The sequence below is a fragment of the Carassius carassius genome, chromosome 37, assembly GCF_963082965.1.
Source record: "Carassius carassius chromosome 37, fCarCar2.1, whole genome shotgun sequence".
Lineage (NCBI taxonomy): Eukaryota > Metazoa > Chordata > Actinopteri > Cypriniformes > Cyprinidae > Carassius > Carassius carassius.
The window spans coordinates 8,816,326-8,844,234 of NC_081791.1; the positions used below are offsets into that span (position 1 = coordinate 8,816,326).

Consider the following 27,909-nt stretch of genomic DNA (forward strand, 5'->3'; position numbering starts at 1 on the left):
GGTAAAATGTTAAATTAATTGAGGTTTTGATTTTAGGCCATAATCGTCGAGCCCTATTTAAATTGATATTAATTTACTGAGAAGAGTAAATACTCCCAAGGCAGTCCTGTAGTATGAGTATAAACAACTCGTTATTATTTTGATGCATGTATAAAGTTTGTGTATTTGTATAGTGTTGTCAGCATAAAAAAATGTGTCATTTGTGTGAATAGTCAATAGCCAGTTAAACTCCATTAAAGATTAAACTGGTATGGCATCAATGGTGTTTGTGGTGTTTTTGTGGTATCAAACCTGTGAAGAAACAGAGGGTGTCATTATCAGCATTTTCTAGAGCAGCCTACTGTAAACGAATTATACAAATATAATAAAGAACCATTTCAGTGCAGTCGAGATGAAGGTGTCAATCTCATTTGTCATGTTTATAGTTTGGTGAAAGGGCCCTGACCATCATGATAAATAGTTTCATTTTTGGAGGAATGATGTCTGAATTCTAACAGTTCAGTTTAGTTTCATGATTCTGACTTCATGACTGCAGCAACGCTGATAGTGAAAAATATGACAGTCTGAGCAATACATAAACCAGCACTCATGACGTAATACAGCTAAACATTCAATCTTGAACACGCAACCTTGCCACAACTAAAGAAGAACATACGAATAAAACGTAAAATAAACATAAAACAGGTTTTTATCTAAAATAATTCATTAAAAAGCAGAGGTTATTACCGTTTTATTTGCAGCAGGAGAAATTATGAGCTGTCATAGTATTACATGAAGACTTCCCACTGTCAGCTAAAGGCTGTTTCTAGTACAGTCATATTCGCGTTGGTGTGGCTCAGTGGTTACTTCCGATTTACTGAAAAAATCCCCGTCTCATGGCCACCGGGAAACCGGCGTCCGGAGATCGAACCTCGGGCACTGTCCAGCGTTTTCATGTTTGATGCCACGAGAGATTGCTCTTTAGTCAGTCAGTGTTCTTTAATCATTTTTATAGGCTATAAGTGATCGGTATTAAACTTTAATCTCGGCAATCTTATGTCTCGGCGTCTTGCATTTTTAAGCCATGTTTACATTTTACTTTTTAATTGATAAAATTAAGACGTAAGACATGTATTATTTTAATTCCAATTGACGAATACGAGACTATTGATAATTATATCTGCATTTATAAAAAGCGATACAAAGTCGATTTAATTCCATTAGTTTCACTTCTCGTTGTTGTAACACCCGACATGAACAGCAGAAGGCGCTCAAATGTCATTTTCGACGATCAAAACATTAAAATATCACATTTTTTAATGTTCCCTTTTTTAAGTTTCCCAGATTTATAAAATATTTCAATGGCAGCCTATTTATAAAGCCTTAATTATAATTTATTAATTTATCTTTAAATTCATATTAATTTACTGAGAAGATGAAATACTCAAGGCACTCCTGTTAATTGATTTATCTTTGCATGCAATTTAATAGACCTGACAGAGTTTTCAAATAATAACAGACAAAATGTGTAAATAAGACTGTTATTTGTGATATTACACTTATTTAAAGAGAATTAATGCATGCTCTGTGTTTGACAGTTTTCTACATTACCTGGCTTTTTCTTCTAGACTTTCTATACAACTTTTCTTTACTATGAAGCTGTAAAAACCACATGTCCATTATTTGCCATATTGAGACAGTAAATCACCCAGTTAACGTCCATGTTTTATGATATAAACATCTGTTTGTGAGTCTTGATGGCTATTTTTGTTCTGTTGTGATACGTTTTAGGCTTCTATCATCCTAATGCCGTTCCTCATTGAAACAAAGGCATCTATTTGGCCTGTGAGTCAAGATCCGGGACAGACTGGTATCTGCTGCTCACAACCTCGTAACGCAGGGCATGTCCTGTGAAAGAGCAACAGCTCACATGAATGTAACGGAAACAGTAAGGATCTGATTAAGAAGCCCTGTGTGTGTTTAGTGTGATGACAGTCTCACCAGTGCAAATTCAGACCTGGACCGATCTCTCTGAGACTGACACAGGCAGTGCAGCACAGCATCATGGATAGATGGGAATAGGCGACTTTTTGAGATGGACTCTGAGAAGAATCCGCCTCGCTCCAACTGCTGCACTACACACACTACAGCCAAACACATTGGTAGAGTGCGATAAGCCACATTTGTTGAAGGTTGATTAAATGATGGACATTAGTTATAACATTGTCTTGATTCAGCATGTGAATGTTGGAATAAAGAGTGGATGTCTGATTTTACCCACCTTGGCATCCAGCGATGTAAACAGTGACATCAACCTCTGCAAAATCTTGAAAAATCTAGAAGCATGTGTTTTTTAAAAAAGTACAGTAAATGTAAAAACATTTCCACTGCAAGCCAAAGTGTTTATGATTATTATAATGAATTACAATAATGTTAAAACCAGTTTATAATATCAAGCAGCACGCACTGTTTTAACACAGCTAAAATAACTGGAAGCGAATGACACTGGAAGCCTTGCACATTCAAATGAGAAGGTGAGTACAAATGAATGTGACTTGGCTTACATTTTTCAGTGTTTTTAAGGTGACCGTGTCGATGAAGCTGACAGGGCTGAAGTCCAGGATGATGGAGTGTGTGTGTTCCTGCAAACCATCACAGCTGGAGGAGTGCGTGTCTGTCTCGTCCCGCTCCTCCTCTTCAGAGTCCTGCTCTGGCTGGAAGCTGCAGTTCATGTTACCCTGGGTTACTGTTGCTATGCCGCTGTCATTGATGATGCATTCCTGGTCCGTTCCGTGACAGTGCACAGATTCACTCACATTCTTCATGGAGACCATCATTCTGTTCGCCAGCTCTCTCAGAACTCCAGTCTATGAACAACACACATAACCACTTAATAAAATGGTAAACGTCACTAAATAATACCTTAAAGAACTAAAACTACAGAAATGTTTCTGTAGGCCTGTGTGTAAGTGAGTGTGTGTCAGGTTCCGGGACATGCGGGTTTCTGTCCTTTCTAGGTAGGTCCACGTTAGATTCTGAAATACTGTACGGTAAGGTTTATGCGTATTAGCTCCGTTCCCGTTCTATGAGTTGGTTAGACCCCGGTACCTTGGGTTCCACTCGACCAGTGTGTCTATTAACACACTTGGAAGCATCGCTCCCCTCAGCATTGAGGGTTATTGTAAGCATGCTACTCCTTTCTGAATTTATTACGTTTTCCTCTCACGTGAGAGTCGAGTTATCCGTCTTTTTCAGAGCACCTGGAACCAGCAGCATCAGGTGAACTAGGCCCTTCCTCCACCTCTCTGATGGGCTGAATTTTTGGCTAGCTAGCAGTACGCTTACCTTTCTGATTCTAACGATCATGTTGAGGTCAAGCCCCCTCTATCGTTAAGAGCTGGGTTTATGCTCCCTCAGCTTGGTAACCTACTGCTAGCTGTTCCAGCATTGGAACATGCGGCGGGTCGAGCTCCCCTCTCATTTGAGAGCTGGGTGTTTGCCCCTTCCCTCAGTTAGATATTTACTGCAAGCCACTCCAGCATTAAACCATAGATCGAGTTAATGAGCTGCTCTTTCAGAGTGCCACGAGAGACCCTTAGAATGGTATCCTAAAATCCATGTTATGGTAAGTGTGCACGTGAAGTCTTTGCACACTTTCTAACATAAACACTGTGGTACGTTCGGGTTTTAGTACTCTCCGTTCTTTTCAAAAATCATATATGGTAAGGGTTTGTGCTGTTGCTTCGTGCCCTTTCTTTAGCTGGTAAAAGCCCCGTTCATTTTGGGCGCCACTCCACCTATGTATCCACAGGATACCTATCTAAACAGGGTGTTGCTACTATGGATCTGTTGAGACAGCTTCTTCAACAAGCTTATGCAAGAGCAAGCGGTAGCCCCTTGAAATGTTGTATGCCTTGGTTACCTGAGTAGGGAGCGAGACACTGCATCCTTTAGTTTCCTGCCATGCTTTGGACGCAAGCGTCAGATGAAAAAGTGGATGACGTGTTCTCTCGGCGCCTATTTATACTATAGTCGCACTGCTAGTGACGCCATGAGCTGTCGCCGGCCAACATGTTGTTGGTGTGTTTTAATACAGGATTCAGACACGGGTCACAACGAGGTGTTCCCCAACGCAACCCCTAGAGGACACAGTGTCTCATTCTCTACTCAGGGAACCATGGATACATGAGTAACCTGAGACTTTACCAAATTTGTATACATGGATGATAAAACCTGAAATCAGTTTTGGGGTCAGTGAGTGTTCAAGGTATTATATATATATATATATATATATTTTTTTTTTTTAAAGCAAATTATCTTATAAGTTCCATGCTTATTTGATAAAAAAAACTGTAATATTAATTAATATTATTACAATTTAAAATGTGAAAATATGTTAAAATGTAATGTATTAATGTGATCAAAGCTGAATTTTCAGCATCATTACTCCAGTGTTTGGTGTCACATGATACTTCAGAAATCATTCTAATATGCTGATTTGCTGCTCAAGAAACATTTCTTATTATTATCAATGTTGAAAACAGCTGTAATGATTAATATTTTTGTGGAAAATGTGATACATTTTATTTTCATTATTCTTTGATGAATACATTTTCATTGCTGGTCCACACGAAGAACAATTAAAAAAAAAATTAAATTGCATAGAGGTTCATATAGGTTGTTTTTAAGGTTAGAAAATATAAAAGATATAAGCTATTAAATAATACAATAAGTATAAACAAACACAAATTTTTGTATTTCTGACTGTATTCTCAAAATATTACTGCTTTAATCTAATAAAAGTGTGACCTTATTCTCAAATCATTGACTTTTTCATAAAAATGTCTATTATGAGTTTTAAAAAATCATTCACTTTGATCCTATAATGTTATGACTGTATTCTCATAACTATATGACTTTAGTCTTGTAAAAGGCCAATTATGAGATTTTGTCCAAACATGATAACTTTATTCTCAAAATATTTATTATGTTGCACAAAAATGCTGTCATATAAAAGGTATTCAGAACTAAAAAGTTAATTTTTGTGTAAATCTAAAACACAAAAATAAGTTTTTGATTAGTTTGGGGACCAATCCTCACTCACTATTAGCTATGACGTGTGCATTTATAAACTCCTAATTACTGCTTATTAAAGGGTTAGTTCAGCCAAATAATAAAATTATGTCATTGATAACTCACCCTCATGTTGTTCCAAACCCGTACGACCTCCATTTATATTCAGAACACAGTTTAAAATATTTTAGATTTAGTCCGAGAGCTCTCAGAGTAATCCACAAATGACTTAAGCTGTTAACTTTTTTAATGTGGCTGACACTCCCTCTGAGTTCAAACAAACCAATATCCCGGAGTAATTCATTTACTCAAACAGTACACTGACTGAACTGCTGTGAAGAGAGAACTGAAGATGAACACTGAGCCGAGCCAGATAATGACATATTCTCGAGTCAAGAACCGTTTCTGTCAGACGTGTCTGATTCGAGAACCGATGAACTGATAATACTGCGCATGTGTGATTCAGCGTGAAACAGACCGACACACAGAGCATCTGAACCGAACTGATTATTTTGGTGATTGATTCTGAACTGATTCTGTGCTAGTTTTATGAGCGCGGGTAAACCGAAGGCTTGAATCGAGGGCAATCATCGCCAATGACGCCATCGAGCACAAAAGAACCGGTGAACCGCTTTATTCAACCGGTTTATTGAATCGAACTGTCCGAGAGAAGTACTGGTGATCCGAAAACCGATGCAACCGGTTCTTGACTCGTGAACGAGTCAGTCTATTGTTCGCTATCTGGCTCGGCTCGGTGTTCATCTCTCTCTTCACAGCATTCAGTCAGTGTACTGTTTGAGTGCATGCATTACTCCGGGATATTGGTTTGTTTGAACTCAGAGGGAGTGTCAGCCACATTAAAAAAGTTCACAGCTTAAGTCAGTTTGTGGATCCAAGTTTGTGGATTAATGCGTATTGGAAATAATGCTTATTGTTTCAAATGATTCAGTTTGATTTGGTGAACTGGTTCAAGAAGATCCGGTTACATCGAATGATTCGTTCGCGAACCGGATATGACAAACTGCTTTGTTTTGAACTCTCTCACAACAGACACGGAAGAGAAGACAGTGCTGAATAAAGTCGTAGTTTTTGCTATTTTTGTACCAAAATTTATTTTCGATGCTTCAAAATATTCTAACTGACCCTCTGATGTCACATGGACTACTTTGATGATGTTTTTCTTACCTTTCTGGACATGGACAGTATACCGTACACACAGCTTCAATGGAGGGACTGAGAGCTCTCGGACTAAATCTAAAATATCTTAAACTGTGTTCTGAAGATAAACGGAGGTCTCATGGGTTTGGAACGACATGAGGGTGAGTCATTAATGACATAATTTTCATTTTTGGGTGAACTAACCCTTTAAGTTTAAACAGCCAATATGCCACTAATACGCATGCTAATAAGCAACTAGTTAATATTTAGAATTGGTCACTAAACTTAAAGAGTTACCAAGTTTTCTTAGAGAGGTAGGGTAAGTGTGTAGTAATTACAATTAATGTGTATATGTGTTTGTGATGCTTAGACTTAATATTTTCTTCTTCGGTAATTTACTCTGAATTTCTCTCTCACCTGTTTATCTTTTTCATTCACTTGTTTCTTTTTTGCATTCTCCTCCTCTTTCCTCTTTTTCAATTTGAGCAGCTTTGAAACATTAATTCCACTCTAGAAAGAAAGAAAGAAAGAAAGAAAGAAAGAAAGAAAGAAGAGCTGAAAGCTGTTTTTGGTTTATTTTTGGTCTTTGATCCTGTGTGTAATTCATCTGTTGTGTGTGGCACCTTCTTTAATAGAGCCTCTTGATAGAGTTCAGCATTTGCATAGTATATCATTGCAGAGGAACGGAAGATAGTGATACCTGGGATTGCTTTAGCCTGTCCAGAAACACAAATATAGGTGATATAAGTACCATAAACAAGCACACACACACACACACACACACACACACATGCAAATGAACAACAGGAAGTCTCACCTCTTTATATGACTCTGTTTCTAAGTACAGTTCTGTGTCAGACACCCTGCCAAGCAAAGAGTACCTGGGACTGGAAAGAAAGAAACAACAGCAGTTATGCTTATGAACTAATCAGTATCTTAAATACATAAATATATTTTCTCTCACACACACACACACACTCACCACTGGGTCCTGAAGATCACAGTGAGCAGTGTGAAGATGATGGAAGCTGCCAGACCCAGGTCCAGATTCAACAGAACTGTACAGAGGAACGTCACCAGCCACACAAGCTTGAGAGACAGAAAGAGAGAAACACAGTCAGGACACAGAATCAAACAGACACAGATTTAGAGTCTTGATGATCAGATCTCACCAGATCTACTCTGCTGCTCCTCCACAGAGCAGGAATATCCTGACACTGCGTGAACATTCCCTTCAGATTCACAAACACAATGCTGGACAGCACAGCCTGATCAAACACATGCACACAAACACAACTCCTGCTTACAAACTGCTGCATGTGCAAAATGGAGGATCAGAATTGAAATGGCATTTCATATAATTCTTTAATAAAGAGCTCTGAGATTAAACACACCGTTATAAAACATTATCCCTTCAATATGCAATTTGTAGAATACATTTGTAAGTTCATACTTTCTAAATTGTTTTAAATGTCAGGGATTTGGCCTTGTTTTCATAGATATTATGTATACATGTTTTCCTACTGACTTGCTTTCTACAGTGTATATGCGATGCATTGCTTTGACCCTTCACTGTAGAAGCCGTCTTCTCGCACACCACAATTGGTCGATTATGTACAATACCTGCACACTGTTGGTCAAACTACTTTTCAGTCATCACCTTCATCAAGTATGAAAACAACAGGGAAACAAAACCAAACAAAGGAATTTTTTTTCTTTTTCATTTATTCACTTTAAATGAAAAGAAAGATGTCATTGTTTGCATCCACATTGACAATGGCTTGTCAATTTACAATGAACAAATTAATTAAAAGAGCAGTGTTTATGCTCTATGTGACCTAGTTTCCCTCATGTTTGATTGTGTCATTTAGTTCAGGTGTGTGTCATTAATTATCTTTAGTTGCTCCTGTATTTAAAGTGTAGTCTGTCCTGTCTTCCTTTGTCTGGTATTGTTAATGTTACCCTGTGTGTTAGACCCTCTTCTTCATGTGGAATACCATTAAAAGGGTTTGTTATAATCTTTGTCGTGGCTTTGTCTCTCTAATAGCAGTAGCATGATAATTTCAGATCTATTTTATTTTCTGAAGATTATTTTTAATAGTTTGGGTTTTAGTTAACAATAACAACACCGGACACAAGAGCCACAAATGAATGTAAATATGTGGAGAGAGGTCCTGAATTACAGAGTTTTATTAATTGCAGAGTTTTATTAATTTTATTAATTAAAAGCTGTGAAATCAATTAAATATACTGTATGAATTGAGTAAATGCAAGTAAAAAAATTAAGTAAATCTGAGTAACTGCATCTGGTACATTAACAAATAAAATTGAGTAGAAATAATTGAACATTTAAACATTTAAAAACAATATTTATGAGTAATATTAACTGTTTTTATTAATGAGTAATATTAACTTTTTATTTTCTCTAAACCTTTGTAAAATAGTACTCCACACAACCACCAGTATACATGACATTGGCCTTTATTGTCAATGAGTACAGCAATACAGCACATTTTACACTGTATACAATATTGCCTACATTTAAACTCATTTAACAAACATTTTATAAGTAAAAAATAAATATTTAAAAATTCAGGTAGCCTAATTCAAGTGTAATCAAATCAACCCAATATCCACCGGATCAGCGCTGGTCCTCGTGCCGGAGACGGACTCGCCTCTGCGGGTGAACTTTGAACTTCATACCGCCGTCCTGCGTTTCACTCACAGCCGATAGATACTGCGAGTTACTGACATAACCTGCCAATAAACAAACAGTGACAGTTCTGAGGACATTTTATCATCCAAAGGATAATAATTATATTTATTATTATTAGGAATGAAGTCATGTGTTTATGCAAAGCGTTTCAATCATGCAAAAAGACAGACGCGACTCTCGTTTAGGTGTCGAATTACGCCTCTGTATGTTGTTTTGCATTAAATATGATTTAAAGCACAGTAAAGATTTTATAGATAAAATAAAACATACACAAACCTGAATTTCACAGAGGAAATGCACCAAATCTGCGACGCTGAGAAGAGAGCTGTTGTCTGGAGACTGGAGAGTTCAAACTGCCTGCGCTCACTGACTCAACCAACCGTCGAGTTGTCGTGACCTCAGAGGGTGGGGGAGGGGTGCATTGTTTTAATTGAGTAAACTTACTCAAATTTTAAGAGTGTGTTAAATATATTAATAATATTGATTTGAATTAAGTAATATTTTTGTTTCTTGAAACAGATCAGTTTAAATTCAACATTCTCAAATATTTTGATAGAAATTTCACAAATATATTAAGTATATTATAAAGAAATAATTGGTTAGTCAAATACTAAATAATTTTATTGAAAACAACTTAAATATATCTGTAAATTTTAGATAAAATGAACTGTTGGATTTTTACTCAATTATTTTGGTATGTTTAACTCAAACAATCAAGTACACGATATTCAGAGATTTTATTAAGTTAATAAAGTTAAAAATTTCTGTAATATTTACTAAGCCACAGAATTATTTTTTACAGTTTATATTAACTGTAGCTGTACGCTTCGACCAATGTTCATTTGAGTGCATGACTTACTATGGGCAGCTGCTCAAAAAGTGAACCAAGCTTCAAAACTGTAATGAACACAATAACTGCAGATATCATGCCAGCCACCTGTGTGACACAACAAGCAAATTTGTAGTTGTGCATAAGTGTATGTTTTACATGTATACTGTATGCACAAAGGTTTGGGGTCTGTATGACATTTTCATGTTTTTGAAAGAAGACTCTTCTGCTTGCCAAAGCTAGATTTAAAATACAGTAAAAATTTGATTTTTTTATTCAAATAGAAAATTACTGTTTTCAATGTGAATTTTCAGCATCATTTCTCCAGTCTTCAGTATCACACGATCCTTCAGAAATCATTGTTATATGCTGATTTGCTGCTCAAAGAATATTTATTATTATTATTATCAATGTTGTGCTGCTTTATGTGTTTGTGCTTCATTACATTATTTTTCAGGACTCTATGATGAATAGTAAGTTCCGAATAAAGCATTTATTAGTAACATAAATGTTTTGTAACATTACAAATGTATTTGTATTAATTTCTTTTATAAATAAACCTTACAGAGCCCAAACTTTTGAACACCAGTGTATATTTGTGGTTGGAAAATCACCTGTGTCTTTCCCCCCGTGCTCTCCTGCACAAGACTGCGAGACATGGAGGAAGTGACAGAGTAGCACTGGAAGAAACCACCAATAGTGTTACTGAGCCCCAACGCCACCAACTCCTGCAGGGGGGCAATGAGAGACACTCACCACATATACTGCACATTTATTTTTCAGAACATAATATATACATGATCAAGCGTGCACTAGATGTGTGACACAGGTTTGTTTTGCATGACAGATTCTGTACCTGATTGCTGTCTACTTTATATCCATGTTTGAGAGCAAAAGTCTTGCCTAGAGAAATGCTGATGGCGTATCCCACCACAGCCACAGCAAATGCATCCCCAACCACTGAGGAGAAGAAACCCACCTCTGGGACTCTGGGTGGCACCAGTCTGAGGAGGGTCAGAGGTTAAAGATTACTAATTTGGCTCTAGGGCTATTATAGTTAACTGAAATTAAACCTAAAATAAAAAAAATGGTTACTTGAAATTAAATAAAAATATTAACTGAAAAAAAAACCTTACAATCTTAAAAATAATGGTTTCAAAAGTGTGTTTTAAGTATGTCACAGAAGAACCATATTTGGTTTCCCAAAGAACCTTCTTGTGAACATTCCATAGTGTGAAGTTTTTTTTCATTATAAAGAATGTATTGTGAAATGGAAAGTTTCCATGGATGTTAAAAAGGCTCTTCATGGAACCACAGATGCCAATACGGAACCACTATTTTTAAAAGTTGCCAGTTCTAAAATGACTAAAACTAAATACACTTGAATTAATACATTTTAATTAAAAACAATGTACATGTTTTAAAAAAAAATAAACTAATAAAGACGACAAAAACTTTAACAAAAGTGAAAATAGAATATATTAAAATAAAATCGAATTCAAAATGGAGACACATTTCTGGTCCCCATTTAATTTTTGTATCTGAATACTGTGGAAGTCAGTGGGGACCAGCAACTCTTTGGTTACCTTCATTCTTCAAAATATCTTCATTTGTTTTCCGCTGAAAAATTAACCTAATACATGTTAGGAGAAACAAATTAGGCTAAGTAAATGATGGAATTTTTTTTAGGTAAACTATGCCTTTAACAAAACCTTTAATGATATATCAGTGATACTAAAATAACACTGACCTTTGTGTGTCTTTTATATGTTTAAGGAATTCAAAAGTCCTCCTAATGTCTCACGTGAGGGAGTACAGAAAGAGACTTGGATTAGTGCTTTACTGTAGACGTGTTTTGATGGATTAACAAAGTCAGTCAACCAAGATTAAGATCAAGAACTGAGCCACCAAGAACTTTCTAACCTCCTGCATGAGGTCAGTGTTTAAAAAGAAATGGTTTGACTTCACTGCACATGCAAACAATGTCAGACTTAAATGATTTTAAACCTGCCGTTGCTAGTGAAAGCTCACTGTGTTCTTCTAGTATCCACTCAATGTAATGTAAAACACATACTTACCCACTGGGAATTTCTCCCACCACGTCGACACCATTAACAGCTCTCAGATCAGCAAAATGAGAAACAAGTGTCCCTGCAATAATCTGTAAATATACACACAAAACTGTTGCATCTGTCTCTTTGTGTACTTACTAGGTTGGAGTTTTGTGGTTTGATATCTGAAGAAACATGGTACATGTGTAGCTACTCACCACCATGAGCTCTATGGGAACAGGGAGGAGTAATCTGCGACTGTAGCAGGAGTTGATCTCTTTCACAGTGATCAGAGCTGTGAGAGCCACTAGACTGATCATAAGAGTGGCAATGTGAGTCTGTGGTAATAACCTGCCCAGCTCCACCAGAGTCTAAAGACAGAGAGGAGTCAATAATAAAATAAATGTGCATTTTAAAAACATGACTGAAGCTGATTTTTGTAGATTGATTGTACTTGAGGTCTATGTTTTATCTGTGTGCATATAATTGCAGTGCTTTGAGTGACAGTAGAGGCAAGAGTGAGTTCAGGAGTACGACTAATTAATTAAAGGCAGGGTAGGTAAAACATGTATAAAAAACTTTTTTTCCAAATTTGTTTAAACTTTATTTATATATCAATACATAATTAAAACGTAAGTACTCTGAAAAAGAAAGTATAAAAATCGAGTGTCTGTAGACCTCTCACGACTGTTTTAAAGACAGCTCATTATTTCCATTCACTCCACCCCCTCCCTTCTGGGCTCCTTCCAAAGCCTCTACTACGGCTCGCTAAGTAATGTTATGTTAGCTATATTACGCAGCTACGTGTGCTAATGACACATGCTTCATGAAAAAATAAACAAAAAAATATGTATGATCAAAATACAAAAAGAAAGATTTACCTGTCCAGCAGAAATAAAGCCATCAAGGAATTACTTTTCAGCCCCTTGAGTTCCCTCAGTTCTCGCCATCGCTGGAAAGCCACGCCGATATTAACTCGCGTTTTATTTCTTTGTTTATCCAAAGACTTTTTGTTCATTGCCTTTTCTTGTACTGTTACTGTCTTCCTTTTTTTTGCCTGGTTTGCCTTCACTAACTGCATAGGCCGATACTGTGATTTTTGCTTGCTGTTTCTCTGCCATTGTTTTGGTATTCCTAGGATCCGTGCCTCTTGAATTCCTCAAATCAAACGTGCGCGCGCAAGTGGGCAGGTCATGTGTGGCAAAAGGGTGGTTGCCATGGTTGCGAGAGAGTGACAGTCGCCTAAGCCAATCCTATGTTTCGTCCCGAATGGAAATAATGAGCTGTGCTTTAATACAGATTAAACGGTCTAGAGTCACTCGATTTTTATACTCTTTTTATCAGAGTACTTACATTTTAATTATGCATTGATATATATATAGAAAGTTTAAACAAATTTGGAAGAAAGTTGTTTATACATTTTTTTACCTACCCTGCCTTTAATGTTAATGTTAAAATCCTCAAGCAGGTTATTTTGAATGCCCTTTTTCGTGTTTTGTCATTCAAAGAGATATTATGGAAACCAATCACAGTATTTAACATGTAATTTTAAAATGTACAAATTTTTCTTGGACCTAACCAAGAGGGATCGAGGTCTACCCATCATATTCTCACAAAACCCTGTGTGAAACACTGGACCCATTGTTAAGCATTGAAAACTAATGTACTGTGTGCATTTTGACGCCACATAGCTAGGCCTATTACAGTATGATTTGACCAGTCCAGCACTTTTCACCACTAAAATTTAATTGGACGAGTTGTAGCTCCGTAGCCACTTCTTTTCTTTTCTTTTCTTTTCTTTTCTTTTCTTTTCTTTTCTTTTCCAATTAGATTTAATAAACAGCATTATTTCTGCTGTTCATAATCACCACCGGCTTTCAAACTGTGGATTTACAAATTCATTCAGTCTGACTGCCACATTTTAGTTCAGACCATTGTGGAATTCTGACAAAATGTTTGTTGTAAATCTTAACAGGTCGATGGAAAATAGGCTACCTTGTTATCAGAAGTGTTGAGATTTTTAGAATGCACATTAGAACGGTTAATGGAGCAGATAAAATTCTGACTCTGTCCAAAAAGTGCATTGTGGTGCTTATTTTATTTATTGCCTTTTGTTATAAAACTTTAATTTCAATGTGTATCAGTACATTTTAAAATATTCCCAGAACATTTTAACAATGCTTGTGTATAATATTTTAGAATGATACATTATTAAAGAGATTTTAGTATTGTATAACATGGGTAGCTCTCAGCCATTTTCATTGTTAAAAAGTACCCCCGAAAGAAATACTGTAAGGTTGGAGACTCCTGGTCTAGAAAGTGCTGATTAAAAACACAGGCGAGGAAGACACGAAAATTAGCGATCTCATTTAAGCATACAGTATGCATATAAAAAATAATATGATCATCGATACTAACCACATATTAATGAAAACTGCCTAATGTTACAGAGTGAGATGTCGCTCCAGAAAGTGGTAAAGGTCTATGTAAGCTACTGCATTTTTGCTTTGATAATAGTACTGAATATGATCCAGATGCAAGTGTTGATAAAAATACTTGAAGCTAGAATAAAAATAAATGTAAATTTTTTGTTAAAAGTAGAGGGTATGTTCTTTATTTTGTTTTATTGCATGTTCATGATAGTGAATGTATTGCATGGTTCAGATAGCCATACAACAAAAGATTCTGGGGGCAATGAAATTTTAGTGTAAATCATCAAAATTGCTGGCGGTGGATGGCAAACTTTCTTCAAAAGTACTGGTGGGGAAAGAGTTGAAGCTGGATCTTTTTTCAACCAGCTGTATATATATACCTTGTGCCAGAGAAACAAGCCATATATTTTTTTTTCTGTAAATAAGATGGTAATTAGATTTAATTAATGAAAGATATCAAGAGCATTGTAATATATTTAGGTTGATGTAATAACAAATGTTCATTCATAAATCCATAAGAATAAGAACTTCATGCTGTGGAAATCAAAGCTGTAAACATGTTTACAGGGGACCACTTTAAAAAACTCTAAAAATAGAACCCAGCAGTGGACAAACACAGTGATTAGGTTGTTTTGACCCAATGGTTTGGTTACTGCCCAGAAGGCTTGTTTAAACATTTAACCCAACTATTGGTTGAAAACCAATCTTGCTTTTAGTCATCACTTTTTGCATTAGGGCTTTGCGCCATGCTGTTTGCCTGTGAATTCTTCGAGTGCCATTCCAGCGTGCTCTGGCTTACATGTCAGCAGCTCCTCTAAATCCATGAGGAGAAACGCCACCTAGTCTCATCAAACTTTACTCTTTTCTTTCTTTTACTTTAGTTTCTTTTCTTTTCTGTTGAGAGTTTCGTGTTCTGAGTTAAGTTTTTTCTGCAACGCTGTCTCCGAGTTCCCTTATCGAGTCGGTCTCTCGACATTACGTATGGGGAAATCCATTTCCTCGAAATTATGAAATCTGATTGAATAACTCTTTTGCTTGCAAATAGCCAATGGCGCCCTCGCCCTCACCTGATTGGCTGACAGCCATCAATATAGGTGACGGCGGGCGCCAAAAACCTCAGAATCTTTTTCCTTCACTTGAGTCTGGTTTCGCCGTGGATTCACGCATACAGAGCGAAAAATTGTGGAAAATTATCCCCTCTCGCGTTCCGGTGTTTTTACTCTTATAATGTCTCTTTGCCGCATGTGTGGTGGGCCTATTGATTTCCCGGACGCACACGAGCAGTGTGTGCTGTGCCTGGGTCGGGCTCACGCAGAGGTGGCATTCGAAGGTTCGGGATGTCGTGCCTGTGAGGAGCTTCCCATCAAGATCCTTCGTGCAAGGCTGGCCGTTACCCACAACGGTGGCCCTGTATCTCTTGCCTCTCCCCCGTACGCCACCGTCGAGCCGTGAACCGGGAGACTGCAGAGAGCTCCGTCGACGGATTCTGTCGAGGTACTGGCGTCGGCCCAAGGCCCACGCCACCCTCATGTGGAAGATCCCCTCTCATACTCTGAAGCCAGTTACCGCCCTCCACTTGAAGCGTGGGAAATGGTCTCGTTTGGATATGACGAGGACGACGCCATGTCTACTAATGCCTCAGACCCGGGAGCGTGGTCCGAGGCCCCGTCTGAAGCTGCCCCCACATCGCTGGATGCCGAGCTTATGGCGATCCTCACGGAGGCGGTGGCAGATATGGAATTGGAGTGGACAGCCCCCAAGGAGCTGCCGTCTAAGAGATGGATGGACGGTTCCTTCCTCGGCGCGGGCCGCCAGGCTGAAGCCCCGCAGAGACCCGCGCCTTTTTTCTCTGAGGTCCACGAGGAACTCACCCGGTCATGGCGCTCCCCTTACTCAGCCCGAGCCCATGCACAGGGGACCCAGCTGCTGACGATGGTGGAAGGGGCGGAGAAATTGGGATACGCGCAAACTCCTCCCGTCGAGGATGCTATCGCGGCCCACGTGGCGTCTTCTCCCAGCTGGAAAACCGCCTCTTTGCCTTCTAGGCCTTCAGAGTCGCTCAGGAAGCTGCACATGGCGGCGGATCTAGCTCTCGCGGCGTCGAAGAAGGTCGCGCAGGGAATCGGCCGCAATATGAGCAGCCTTGTGGTCCTGCATCGTCATCTGTGGCTGACGCTGTCTGGCATGCGCAATGCCGAAAAGAGGCAGTTCCTAGATGCACCGGTGAGCCCCACCGGTCTCTTCGGTGTCGCGGTGGAATCTCTGTCGGAGAAATACGCCGAGACCGTCAAGCAGTCTAAGATGATGCCTCATCTCCTGCCGAAACGGTCTCAAGCCCCCCCTGCAGCGAGGTCCAGGTCTTCTTCAGCGCAGCACCCGGCGGGATATACCAGGCGCGCGTTCCCGAGCGCGGTAGAGCATCGTGAGCCAGAGCCACCGTTCCGCCAGAGGCAGCCCAGGAAGCCCGGTTTTGGTGCTGAACCGGCCTCTAGCAGCCAAGGGCGCCTGGCGGGCAAGAAGGAGCAGCGTTCCTGATGCTCGTGCCGGGGGAAGAGAGCGCGGGACGTGTTCGTCAGACCCGCAGCGAAGAGGGCGTGTTCCCGCCCAGAGTTCATCAACGATGTGAATGTTGTGATAATGAAACCGCTGTGTTCTGTTTCAATAAACATGCATTACATGCCTCAGCAAAAGAGCTTTCTTCCTCCCTCTACTATTACCCGCTACATAAGCGAAGCCTCTCCCCCTAGAGACGTTTCGCAAAGTGGAAGCTCGGGGAAACCCGAGGAGGTGGCTTTGTATGCTCCCATGCAAGAAGCCGTGGATGAGTCACCTGCCATTCATATAGCGGTCAATGCTTCCCCGGTGGATGGCACGCAGCCCCCGCCGCAGCATGCATTAATACCATCTGTATTGAGTCATCTGAGCGTGTGGGCCACGCTCCCTGCAGCATCTTATTGGGTGATCAACACGATAAAACGCTGCTATACGCTCCAGTTCGCTCGCAGACCACCCCACTTCGGCGGTGTGATTGTGACAGAAGTATCAGAACAGAGCGCCCCGCTGCTACGAGCAGAAATATCCTCTCTCCTGGCCAAACAAGCAGTAGAGATAGTGCCAGAGGAACGGAGAAATTCAGGGTTCTACAGCCGTTATTTTCTAGTTCCGAAAAAGGACGGAGGTATGCGCCCCATCTTAGACCTGAGATTACTGAACAAAGCGCTCGCGAAACGCACGTTCAAGATGATAACTGTGAAGCAGATCCTCGTGCACATTCAGCCCGACGATTACTTCATTGCAGTGGATCTAAAGGATGCATACTTCCACATCCAGATAGCCCCACATCACAGGCGCTTCCCGCGTTTTGCATTCGAGGGGGTGGCGTACCAGTTCAAAGTGTTGCCGTTTGTGCTCGCTTTGGCTCCCCGCGTATTTACAATGTGCATGAATACACTGCCCGCTCCCCTGAAGCTCAGTGGAATGCGCATACTGAACTATCTCGACGACTGGTTAGTCATCGCACGGTCGAGAAGTACTCTCAAGGAACACAAACACAGACTCCTCGCCCATGCCGTGCCAATATATCACATTCCTGGGTATGATACTGGACTCGCGCACTATGATCGCGAAGCTGTCAGAGCCGAGAATCCAGTCGATTCACAATACACTAGCCCTCTTCGTTCAAGGCAGAGCTATCCCCTTAAGAACGTTTCAGAGGCTGCTCTGTCTGATGCCGGCCACAGCCTCTGTCTGCAGACTGGGCTTGTTGCACATGAGACCGCTTCAACACGTTCATGTCTCGAGACTCTGGCGCCTTTGTTTGGCACGACCATATTCGAGCAGGGTGCTGCTATGGGCAGAGTGGTCAGACGTGTAGTGGTCACCACGGATGCTTCACTATCAGGCTGGGGAGCCCTATGCGATGGAAGACCAGCATTCGGTACGTGGACAGGGGACCAGACGCGCTGGCACATAAACTGCTTGGAGATGGAAGCGGTTCATCTAGCGCTGCAGAGTTTCCTTCCGTTTGTGAAACACCGTCATGTTCTCATCAGAACGGACAACACGGTGGTGGTGGCGTACATCAATCGCCAGGGAGGTTTACGTTCGCGATCCCTGCAGGGATTAGCGAGACAGCTGCTGTTATGGACGGACAGGGTACTTCGGTCGATTCGAGCAGTGCACGTACCGGGCAGTTTGAATTGCGGCGCCGACATGCTGTCCAGGGACGGCATTGTACACGGAGAATGGAGGCTCCATCCGCAAACGATAAATATGATCTGGAATCTGTTTGGCAAAGCGGAGATCGACCTCTTTGCGTCGCAAGAGAACGTCCACTGCCCTCTGTACTTCTCGCTGACAGCATCCCCCCTGGGGGGAGACGCGCTGTCGAGCCGCTGGCCCAAGGGACGGAAGTATGGTTTTCCCCCAGTCAAGTTAATGCCGCTGGTGCTGCAAAAGATCAGGGAGGAGAGATGTGCGTTGATCCTGGTAGCACCCAAATGTCCCAACCAGCCGTGGTTCCCGGAACTGGTGAACATGTCGCGGCTTCCCCCGTGGCGGATCCCGCCAAGAAGGGACCTCTTGTCCCAGGCGAGGGGCACCATATGGCCCCCCAACCCAGAGCATTGGGACCTGCATGTGTGGCAGATCAGCGTGGAGTATATCAGCGAGTGCTGCAGACAATAGCAGAGGCTAGAGCCCCTTCCACGAGGCGTTTATACACTCTGAAGTGGAAAGTATTTGCTAACTGGTGTGTTGACAAAAATGTCAACACACATTTGAACCAGCCGAGTCTAGCGACCTTAAAGTGCTCTCATTTAAGACGGCGCTACTGCTCGCGCTAGCTTGCGGGAAACGAGTGGGAGACTTGCATGCCCTGTCAGTGAACAGCGCGTGTATGCAGTTTGGACCGGACGATTGTATGGTCAGACTTTTACCCAAACGCGGCTATTCGCCTAAAGTACTCTCAATGCCGTTCAGAGCTCAGATAGTTACAATTCAAGCATTTTGCCCCGAGGAGGACAGTAATTCAGTGTCTCAGAAGTGCGCTTTGGGCCCCGTGCGTGCCCTACGTGCTTATGTGAACAGAACTAGCCAGTTTCGAACTTCAGACCAGCTTTTCGTCTGCTACGCAGGTGCCAAGAAGGGCAGCGCTCTGTCGAAGCAGAGGCTATCACACTGGATAGTGGAGGCTGTGCGACTAGCTTATGCTTCCCGGGGAACCGCCTGCCCAATCGGAGTACACGCCCACTCCACAAGGAGTTTGGCGTCGTCATGGAGTTGGGCGAAAGGCATGTCTATTCAGGACATTTGTTTCGCAGCGGGCTGGTCGTCTCGCAACACGTTTGCGAGATTCTATAATTTGGACATTCCCTCGTTCACATCACATGTGCTGTCAGTGCAGGAGGAGGAAGTTGAGCAGTCATTGGACTAGGTTATGGCACGCCTTGCCTGGCACGTGCACTAGCCATGGTTTCGACCAGGTCATATAGACAGCATCAGTTATTTTAGTAATAGCTGCGGTTAAGGTATTCATTCACTATCTAGTGTGGCACCTTTATTATGCCCGCATATTGCAACATATTGCTACATTTTCCCCATATCACACCAGTGTTGCTTATCTGGTTGCACTGGGTTACAATGGTGTAAGAGCTGATTTGGCTCTGTGCCAAAAGGGGTTTCAACCAGGTCCGGTACCCGACCTAGAGCTAATGCGCTGTAAGAACTAGTGTATGCTCTTCTGTGGCTCGATGTGAGCTGGGCCGGACAGTATTTCCCACACGGCGGGGGTTTTATTGTTCCCCATACGTAATGTTGAGAGACCGACTCGATAAGGGAACGTCTCCGGTTACTCACGTAACCTTAGTTCCCTGAGAGGAGGGAACGAGACATTACGTAACCTGCCGTGTGGAAAACCTTCCAGCCTCATAACTCTCATTCAGTCGAAGATATTGTCACCTATATTGATGGCTGTCAGCCAATCAGGTGAGGGCGCGGGCGCCATTGGCTATTTGCAAGCAAAAGAGTTATTCAATCAGACTTCATAATTTCAAGGAAATGGATTTCCCCATACGTAATGTCTCGTTCCCTCCTCTCAGGGAACTAAGGTTACGTGAGTAACTGGAGACTTTCACCTCGAGTCTGTGATCACCTCAAAACTTCAACCAGCCCACTACTCCACATCTTCAATCAATGCCCAACCATTGGCTTCCCAAGACTACAAGGGAACCCCCTAAACAATCAATGCAAGTACCTTCAGATCCTAGCTGAACTGGTGCATTTAATATACATTTTAACCTCATTAAGGAACTCAATGCAAAGGTTAATTAAGCAATTGATGGTGGTTTAGGTCTATGCAATAGTACATATTGCTATAAATTTGGGATTTCACATTTTCATTCTCTTAAACTCATTCTTTCCTCACTTTTGTTCACTGGCTGATTCATAAAATAGCCATAAAATAGTGATTCTGTCAAAATGCTTTATAAAATCATAAATAATTCCCCTTGAGCTAAATTGACCTGTTTTCCTTGCATGGATTAAAGGCTGGGACCTGTACTGGATTCTGGTCGAAGGCTGGAGCCTGCACTGTACACTGGTCTGGGGCGGGAGCCTACACTGTACTCTGGTCTGGGGCGGGAGCCTACACTGTACACTGGTCTGGGGCTGGAGCCTGCACTGTACTCTGGTCTGGGGCTGGAGCCTGCACTGTACACTGGTCTGGGGCTGGATCCTACACTGTACTCTGGTCTGGGGCTGGAGCCTACACTGTACTCTGGTCTGGGGCTGGAGCCTACACTGTACTCTGGTCTGGGGCTGGAGCCTACACTGTACACTGGTCTGGGGCTGGATCCTACACTGTACACTGGTCTGGGGCTGAAGCCTACACTGTACTCTGGTCTGGGGCGGGAGCCTACACTGTACACTGGTCTGGGGCGGGAGCCTACACTGTACTCTGGTCTGGGGCGGGAGCCTACACTGTACTCTGGTATGGGGCAGGAGCCTACACTGTACTCTGGTCTGGGGCTGGAGCCTACACTGTACTCTGGTCTGGGGCTGGAGCCAACAATGTACACTGGTCTGGAGTGGGAGCCTACACTGTACTCTGGTCTGGGGCTGGAGCCTACACTGTACTCTGGTTGTGGGCTGGAACCTACACTGTACACTGGTCTGGGGCTGGAGCCTACACTGTACTCTGGTTGTGGGCTGGAGCCTGCACTTGACTCTGGTCAGGAATAGATACCCTCTCTGGGCCCAACTTGGGAACAGAAGCCCTCTCTGGGCCAAACTCGGGAACAGGGGCTCTCTCTGGGCTACACTCTGGGATAGAAGCCCTATCTGGGTCTGATTTGGGAACCAAAGCCTTCTCTGGACTAAACATGGAAACAGGAGACCTCTCTGGGATAGGCTCTGTCATTGAAGCCCTTTCAGGGCTAAACTCTGGGACTGGAGCCCTCTCTGAGATATACCCAGGAACATGAGCCTTCCCTCGACTCTGGTCATTGGCTAGAGTCATTTCTCGAATAGGGGGCTTGAGCTGATCCGGGGCTGTACTCTGAGAGGAGTGCATGGTCTGGATGGGTTTCTCGTGCAAGCTTTTTATTGAATTCTTGGGTAGGAATGGACTCCGGACTAATTTGGACTGTAGTGGATTCTGGGCTGAACTTGATGAAATGAGTAGATTCAGGGGCAGGAGCCGACACTGTAATGGACTCAGGGGCATGAGCCAACACAGGGCCCAGTTTTCCTTTCAGAAATCTGGTCACTTTAGCTTTCATTGACACACAATCTCTCGCTCTCAAAATAGTCATATTTGAGGTAAAAAAGTAGAGTAGTTTGCATCACTGGATATAGCTGTCAGTCATTTAACATTTATATTGTGAAACAGTTGACTTATATGAAATTGTAATGATATCAACCTTCATATTCATCCGGAAGAAGGAGGCGGGAACCGGCGGACAATCAAACAACATTTTAATAAAGGAAAATAAACACAAAACAGCGCACCAGCCCCTCACGGACGACTGGTGCGCATAAAATAAAACCAAAACACAACTAAAAGCCCAGGCCTGGTCCTCTCTCGTCCTTCACTGTCGTCGCTCCAGTTTTATATCCTTCCATCTCCTCCATGGGCCTCGAGACCGGTGGGTCGAACAGGTGCAGTTCATCTCCAATCACTCCCCCGGCCTCGCTCCCATGTCCCTCGGCCCCGCCCCACTCGTCACATACCCCCATCGCCCCTCGCAGGCCGGGGGGTACTCCCGAGACTGCGCTCTACTCCCCCCCCCCCCCCTCCCTCCGGGGGGGCCGCTCCCGGGGACCTGCGGGAACCTGGGGGTAGGACAGGCGAGGCGAGAGAAAAGGAGATGGAAGGAGGAGCGACAGAGACGAGAGAGGGGAGAGAGGAAAAAAAAAAAAAAAAAAATTCCGGTTCCCAGACGCACCGCTGCTCGGCCCTCCACCAGCTGGGTGATCTCCTCCGCGGTGCCTGGCGGTGGCACTGGACGGCCCTCGGCGGACGGCACGACACTCCTCCGCCGCCCGGTGGACGGCGACGGCTCCTCCGGTTTTGGGCAGCCGGCAGGAGTCCCCCGTTCCCTGCTCCTCCCCGTTCCGGCGGAGGCAGCAGGCTCCGGCCACCTGGCGAACGGCGCCGACTCCTCCGCTCCCTCACGGACGGCAGCCGTCTCTCCACATCGTGGGCGGCCGGTAGCGAGCTCGCCCATCCCCGGCAACTCGCTCCAGTCCACCGCCTCGAGCGTCCATGGCGGCACACTCCTCGCCAGCTCGATGGCACCGCGGATTCACCACAGCGGCGAGGGATCTTCAGCAGCGCGTCCCTCCTTCTCCCGGGCTTCGGCACCACTGTAACGATATCAACCTTCATATTCATCCGGAAGAAGGAGGCGGGAACCGGCGGACAATCAACAACATTTTAATAACACAAAATAAACACAAAACAGCGCACCAGCCCCTCACGGACGACTGGTGCGCATAAAATAAAAACCAAAACACAACTAAAAACCCAGGCCTGGTCCTCTCTCGTCCTTCACTGTCGTCGCTCCAGTTTTATATCCTTCCATCTCCTCCATGGGCCTCGAGACCGGTGGGACGAACAGGTGCAGTTCATCTCCAATCACTCCCCCGGCCTCGCTCCCATGTCCCTCGGCCCCGCCCCACTCGTCACATACCCCCATCGCCCCTCGCAGGCCGGGGGGTACTCCCGAGACTGCGCTCTACTCCCCCCCCCCCCCTCCCTCCGGGGGGGCCGCTCCCGGGGACCTGCGGGAACCTGGGGGTAGGACAGGCGAGGCGAGAGAAAAGGAGATGGAAGGAGGAGCGACAGAGACGAGAGAGGGGAGAGAGGAAAAAAAAAAAAAAAAAATTCCGGTTCCCAGACGCACCGCTGCTCGGCCCTCCACCAGCTGGGCGATCTCCTCCGCGGTGCCTGGCGGTGGCACTGGACGGCCCTCGGCGGACGGCACGACACTCCTCCGCCGCCCGGTGGACGGCGACGGCTCCTCCGGTTTTGGGCAGCCGGCAGGAGTCCCCCGTTCCCTGCTCCTCCCCGTTCCGGCGGATGGCAGCAGGCTCCGGCCACCTGGCGAACGGCGCCGACTCCTCCGCTCCCTCACGGACGGCAGCCGTCTCTCCACATCGTGGGCGGCCGGTAGCGAGCTCGCCCGTCCCCGGCAACTCGCTCCAGCCCACCGCCTCGAGCGTCCATGGCGGCACACTCCTCGCCAGCTCGATGGCACCGCGGATTCACCACAGCGGCGAGGGATCTTCAGCAGCGCGTCCCTCCTTCTCCCGGGCTTCGGCACCACTGTAACGATATCAACCTTCATATTCATCCGGAAGAAGGAGGCGGGAACCGGCGGACAATCAAACAACATTTTAATAAAGGAAAATAAACACAAAACAGCGCACCAGCCCCTCACGGACGACTGGTGCGCATAAAATAAAACCAAAACACAACTAAAAGCCCAGGCCTGGTCCTCTCTCGTCCTTCACTGTCGTCGCTCCAGTTTTATATCCTTCCATCTCCTCCATGGGCCTCGAGACCGGTGGGTCGAACAGGTGCAGTTCATCTCCAATCACTCCCCCGGCCTCGCTCCCATGTCCCTCGGCCCCGCCCCACTCGTCACAGAAATAATTTGCAACTTCCATCTTACCTTGCTCTATTTTTCAACATTAAATTGACGATTCGTGCATAAAATCACGCTCTTCTGTGAACAGTAAAGCCCGCCTACTTTGATTTAATCGGCCAGCTGAATTATTGTGACATTAACGAGTGCTATTAACCTGAGCAGGACAGGATGTCACTTTTAAACCTATTTGTCATCCTAAAAAACAGTGCTGTTAGTGGGGGGCAGCAGATAAATGCACCAGTGTCAGATACTGGGGTGGGGGGGGGGCAAATTGGCCATTTCTAATTATGGGGGGGACTTGTCCCCCTCAATGCCTATCGTGATTAAACTGGAAGACAAAAGACAATGAGGGCAGTGCTGAAAAGGGGCAGAGCTACATAAGGTCTAGTAAAGTTTAAACAGTTAAAACTCTAAATCATAAGCAAAACATGCTAAAATATACTATATTTGATCTTCTTCCTTTCTTTTTTTCCTCTTTCTTTTTAACACAAATCAACATCAATGCCAAAAACTAAGGAGCAGGGGCAAAACACAGGGCTTAAATAATAGGAGACATACAAAATAATTAATAAACACAAGTGGATCCAAATGAACTAGTCAGGGCAACTCAGGAAACACAGATCAGGAACACAAACAAAAGTCCATAACTGTGATAACTGTGTGCTTGGTATTGTTGGCAGTATTTATAGTATAATAAGATTTACAATCTTAAATAAAAGGGCTGCAATGCACTGCAGTGTTATTGAATTAATACACGTTATTCTTAGTTTACATTGTTAAGATTTAACCAACTGAAATACTCACATACAGCAGCTGCAGGGGTCCACTGAATCGTCTGGGTGAAACTCCAAACATGTATTTGAGTTGAGAGGTGATCACGTGAGTGGCTGCACCTGTCGTGTAGCCCCGCACTAACGGCTCCGAGAGATACGTCACTACAAACCCAAACCGAACCAGACCCAACAGAACCTACAGAAACACTTACTTCATCAGCAAAACCTCTTTTAAACAAAACAAACAAAAAAATGGAAACTTTACCGGTCCAAGGTGCTTGTGGTTTTTTTATTTTGTTTACTTTGTACTGGTTTGAAAATATGTTTGTTTGTTTTTATACAAAGATTCAAGATTTGTTTATTCTTGTATTTTTTCTTGTATGTATTTGATTGTTTTTCACATTCCTTAAAGTATTTTGCCCCACATTTAGCATACATTATTGTTTGTTCATTTTTTTTATTTGTTTGTTTGTTTTTTACTTTTTTGTTCATTTTTTTGTTTTTGCATCTTTGTTTACAGTGTTGTTTTGCCTGACTCACCTGAAATATGCCACACAATAACGTTGTTGCTGCCGCCACTTTCACTCTCTGAACATCTCTCGCCTCCATGTCTATGACGACTGATCCATTTGTCCCATTGGTCAGAAAGTGATCATTAGGAGCCAGTCGCTCTGAGACGCTCCCGATCATTATGCTAATCACTGCAAAGGTTCCTGGAACATTTAAGGAACGCAAATCAGTTTTCATACAGTGAAGGCTATGTTATGTTATTTTTTTTTTTTTAATTTTCTTTACAGTTTTTACATTTATATATTATTTTCTTCCCTTACCTATGGAGACATGTCTAGAAGTGCCAAAGATGAAGTACACCAGTACAGGATAGAAGGAGGTGTAAAGACCAAAAACTGGTGGCACAGAAGCCAGGAGAGCATATGCCATACCTGAGTAGCAACACACACACACACACACACGTTTGTTTTTGTGAAAAGTGGGTTCATCCCATAGGCGTAATGGTTTTTATACTGTACAAACTGTATATTCTATCGCCCTTCACCAACCCTACACCTAACCCTAACCCTCACTGGAAACTTTGTGCATCTTTACTTTCTCAAAAAATCTCATTCTGTATGATTTATAAGCGTTTTGAAAAATGGGGACATGGGTTATGTCCACATAAGTCACCCTCTCCTTGTAATACCTGTGTCATACCCATGTCATTATACAGAGTTGTGTCCTGATATGTCACAAAAACAAGAGCACACACACACACACACACACACATGCACGTGCATGCAAATAATGTATCCCTTTGACTTCTCATTCACATTGGCTGGTGTAATTTATTTAAAACATTGTTTAGACTGATTATTATCTTTTTTGAGCAATCTGGCAATGGGGTTTTGGCTCTTTTTTTTTCTATGTGTTATTCACTTTGAAACTTGCACTTGTAAACTGACCCTGAGGCAGGTGCATGATTCCCACGCTGACACCTGAAACCAGGTCACCAAGTCCGTTCTCCCGAACAGAATACTGGGGTATCCAGGAGAGAAGCGGTATCCACTTTAGAATCCAAATCTTCCACTGTCCCACAGAGCACCTTGAGCAGACAGTGAGACAATAAAGAGCTTTATAGAATATAACTTAATTTTAAAGCATCCTTGACATTACTGGCTGACTGCAACAATATCCACAAGATTAGAACAGCAAACACTAAATTTTAGCTAATGAGATGCTCATTTGTTTACAGTAGGCTTTGTGTCTCTAAGAACATAAAGAAAGAGCTGTACTGTAATAAACGATACACTGAAAACAATGGTAACCAGAAAAAGCTTACTTTTATTCAAGTGTGAAATATTATTTAACATCACTATAAGTACAAGTGGTTACAGGTAACAAAAAAAATGTTTAAAGGTAACAATTTTACAATGTATGAAATGACAAAAAAAGTGCATGCTCTTTATAGTTTTCAAGCAATCGTTGCTTTCAAAATGGTTATGCAAGCTCACGTTTTACAACATTCCTAGTATAAACAAGATTGTTCATTTGACTTTTTGAACTTGTATGAATATGTATATTGTTCATTTGAAAAAAAAAATCTGTTTGTAAGTAACACCAAAACATGGGTTTGATTCTCATTATACACTTATACAGTGTATACATACAATCCACTGTAAGTTGGTTTGAATAATCTGCCAGGTGCATGCCAGTATTCACCCATATCGCAACTGCAATAGAACCAAATTTAGACAGATTTTGTCACACTGTCTTTGCATCTTACCTTACAGAGTGACAGATCTTCTCCTTTATAGAGGAACACTGGATTTCATTCTGCCGTTGGGCTACTTCATCTAGTTTAAGTTCATCCAGGACGATCCTCTCCACACAGACTGTTGCTCCAGCATGATCGGATACACCCATGCCTGTCCTGTTCATGTTCATATATGCTCCTCTCTGCTTAGGTTTAGGGGTTTCAGCAAACCACCTTAAACCCCTCCCAGGGGTTCACGTATGAATTGAGACTTTTTTTTCTTCTCCCTGAGTATGCCTTTGAACATTCTCCTTATCACTGAGCATGTATAGGTTTTCAAGCAGCGATGACAGACATGCTTGAAGGAATCATCTATAGGTGCAGCCAAAGGCGGATTTCAATGTGCAGTTATGAGTGCAAACCAGAAATTTCCACATGAGAAAAGTTGTTGGGTCCTTATCAGTCTTCACAGGTCAATCCCACACCACACCCACAGCAC

General features: G+C 42.8%; 1 protein-coding gene across 1 annotated transcript; it reads right to left on the reverse strand.

The window, feature by feature from the left end:
* Positions 1–1,451: 1,451 nt before the first annotated feature.
* si:ch211-117c9.2 (solute carrier family 26 member 6) lies at positions 1,452–27,840 on the reverse strand. The gene is made up of 19 exons (XM_059527328.1): positions 27,441–27,840; positions 26,620–26,759; positions 25,993–26,103; positions 25,703–25,875; positions 25,194–25,358; positions 12,025–12,177; positions 11,834–11,916; positions 10,612–10,759; positions 10,370–10,483; positions 9,786–9,863; positions 7,383–7,478; positions 7,193–7,299; positions 7,028–7,097; positions 6,834–6,926; positions 6,628–6,720; positions 2,544–2,846; positions 2,261–2,315; positions 1,981–2,123; positions 1,452–1,887 (listed from the first exon to the last, which is right to left on the reverse strand). Exons 1-19 carry the CDS (start codon positions 27,599–27,601, stop codon positions 1,861–1,863), a joined length of 2,313 nt encoding a protein of 770 aa, XP_059383311.1. The 5' UTR covers positions 27,602–27,840; the 3' UTR covers positions 1,452–1,860.
* Between the last annotated feature and the right edge of the window lie 69 nt (positions 27,841–27,909).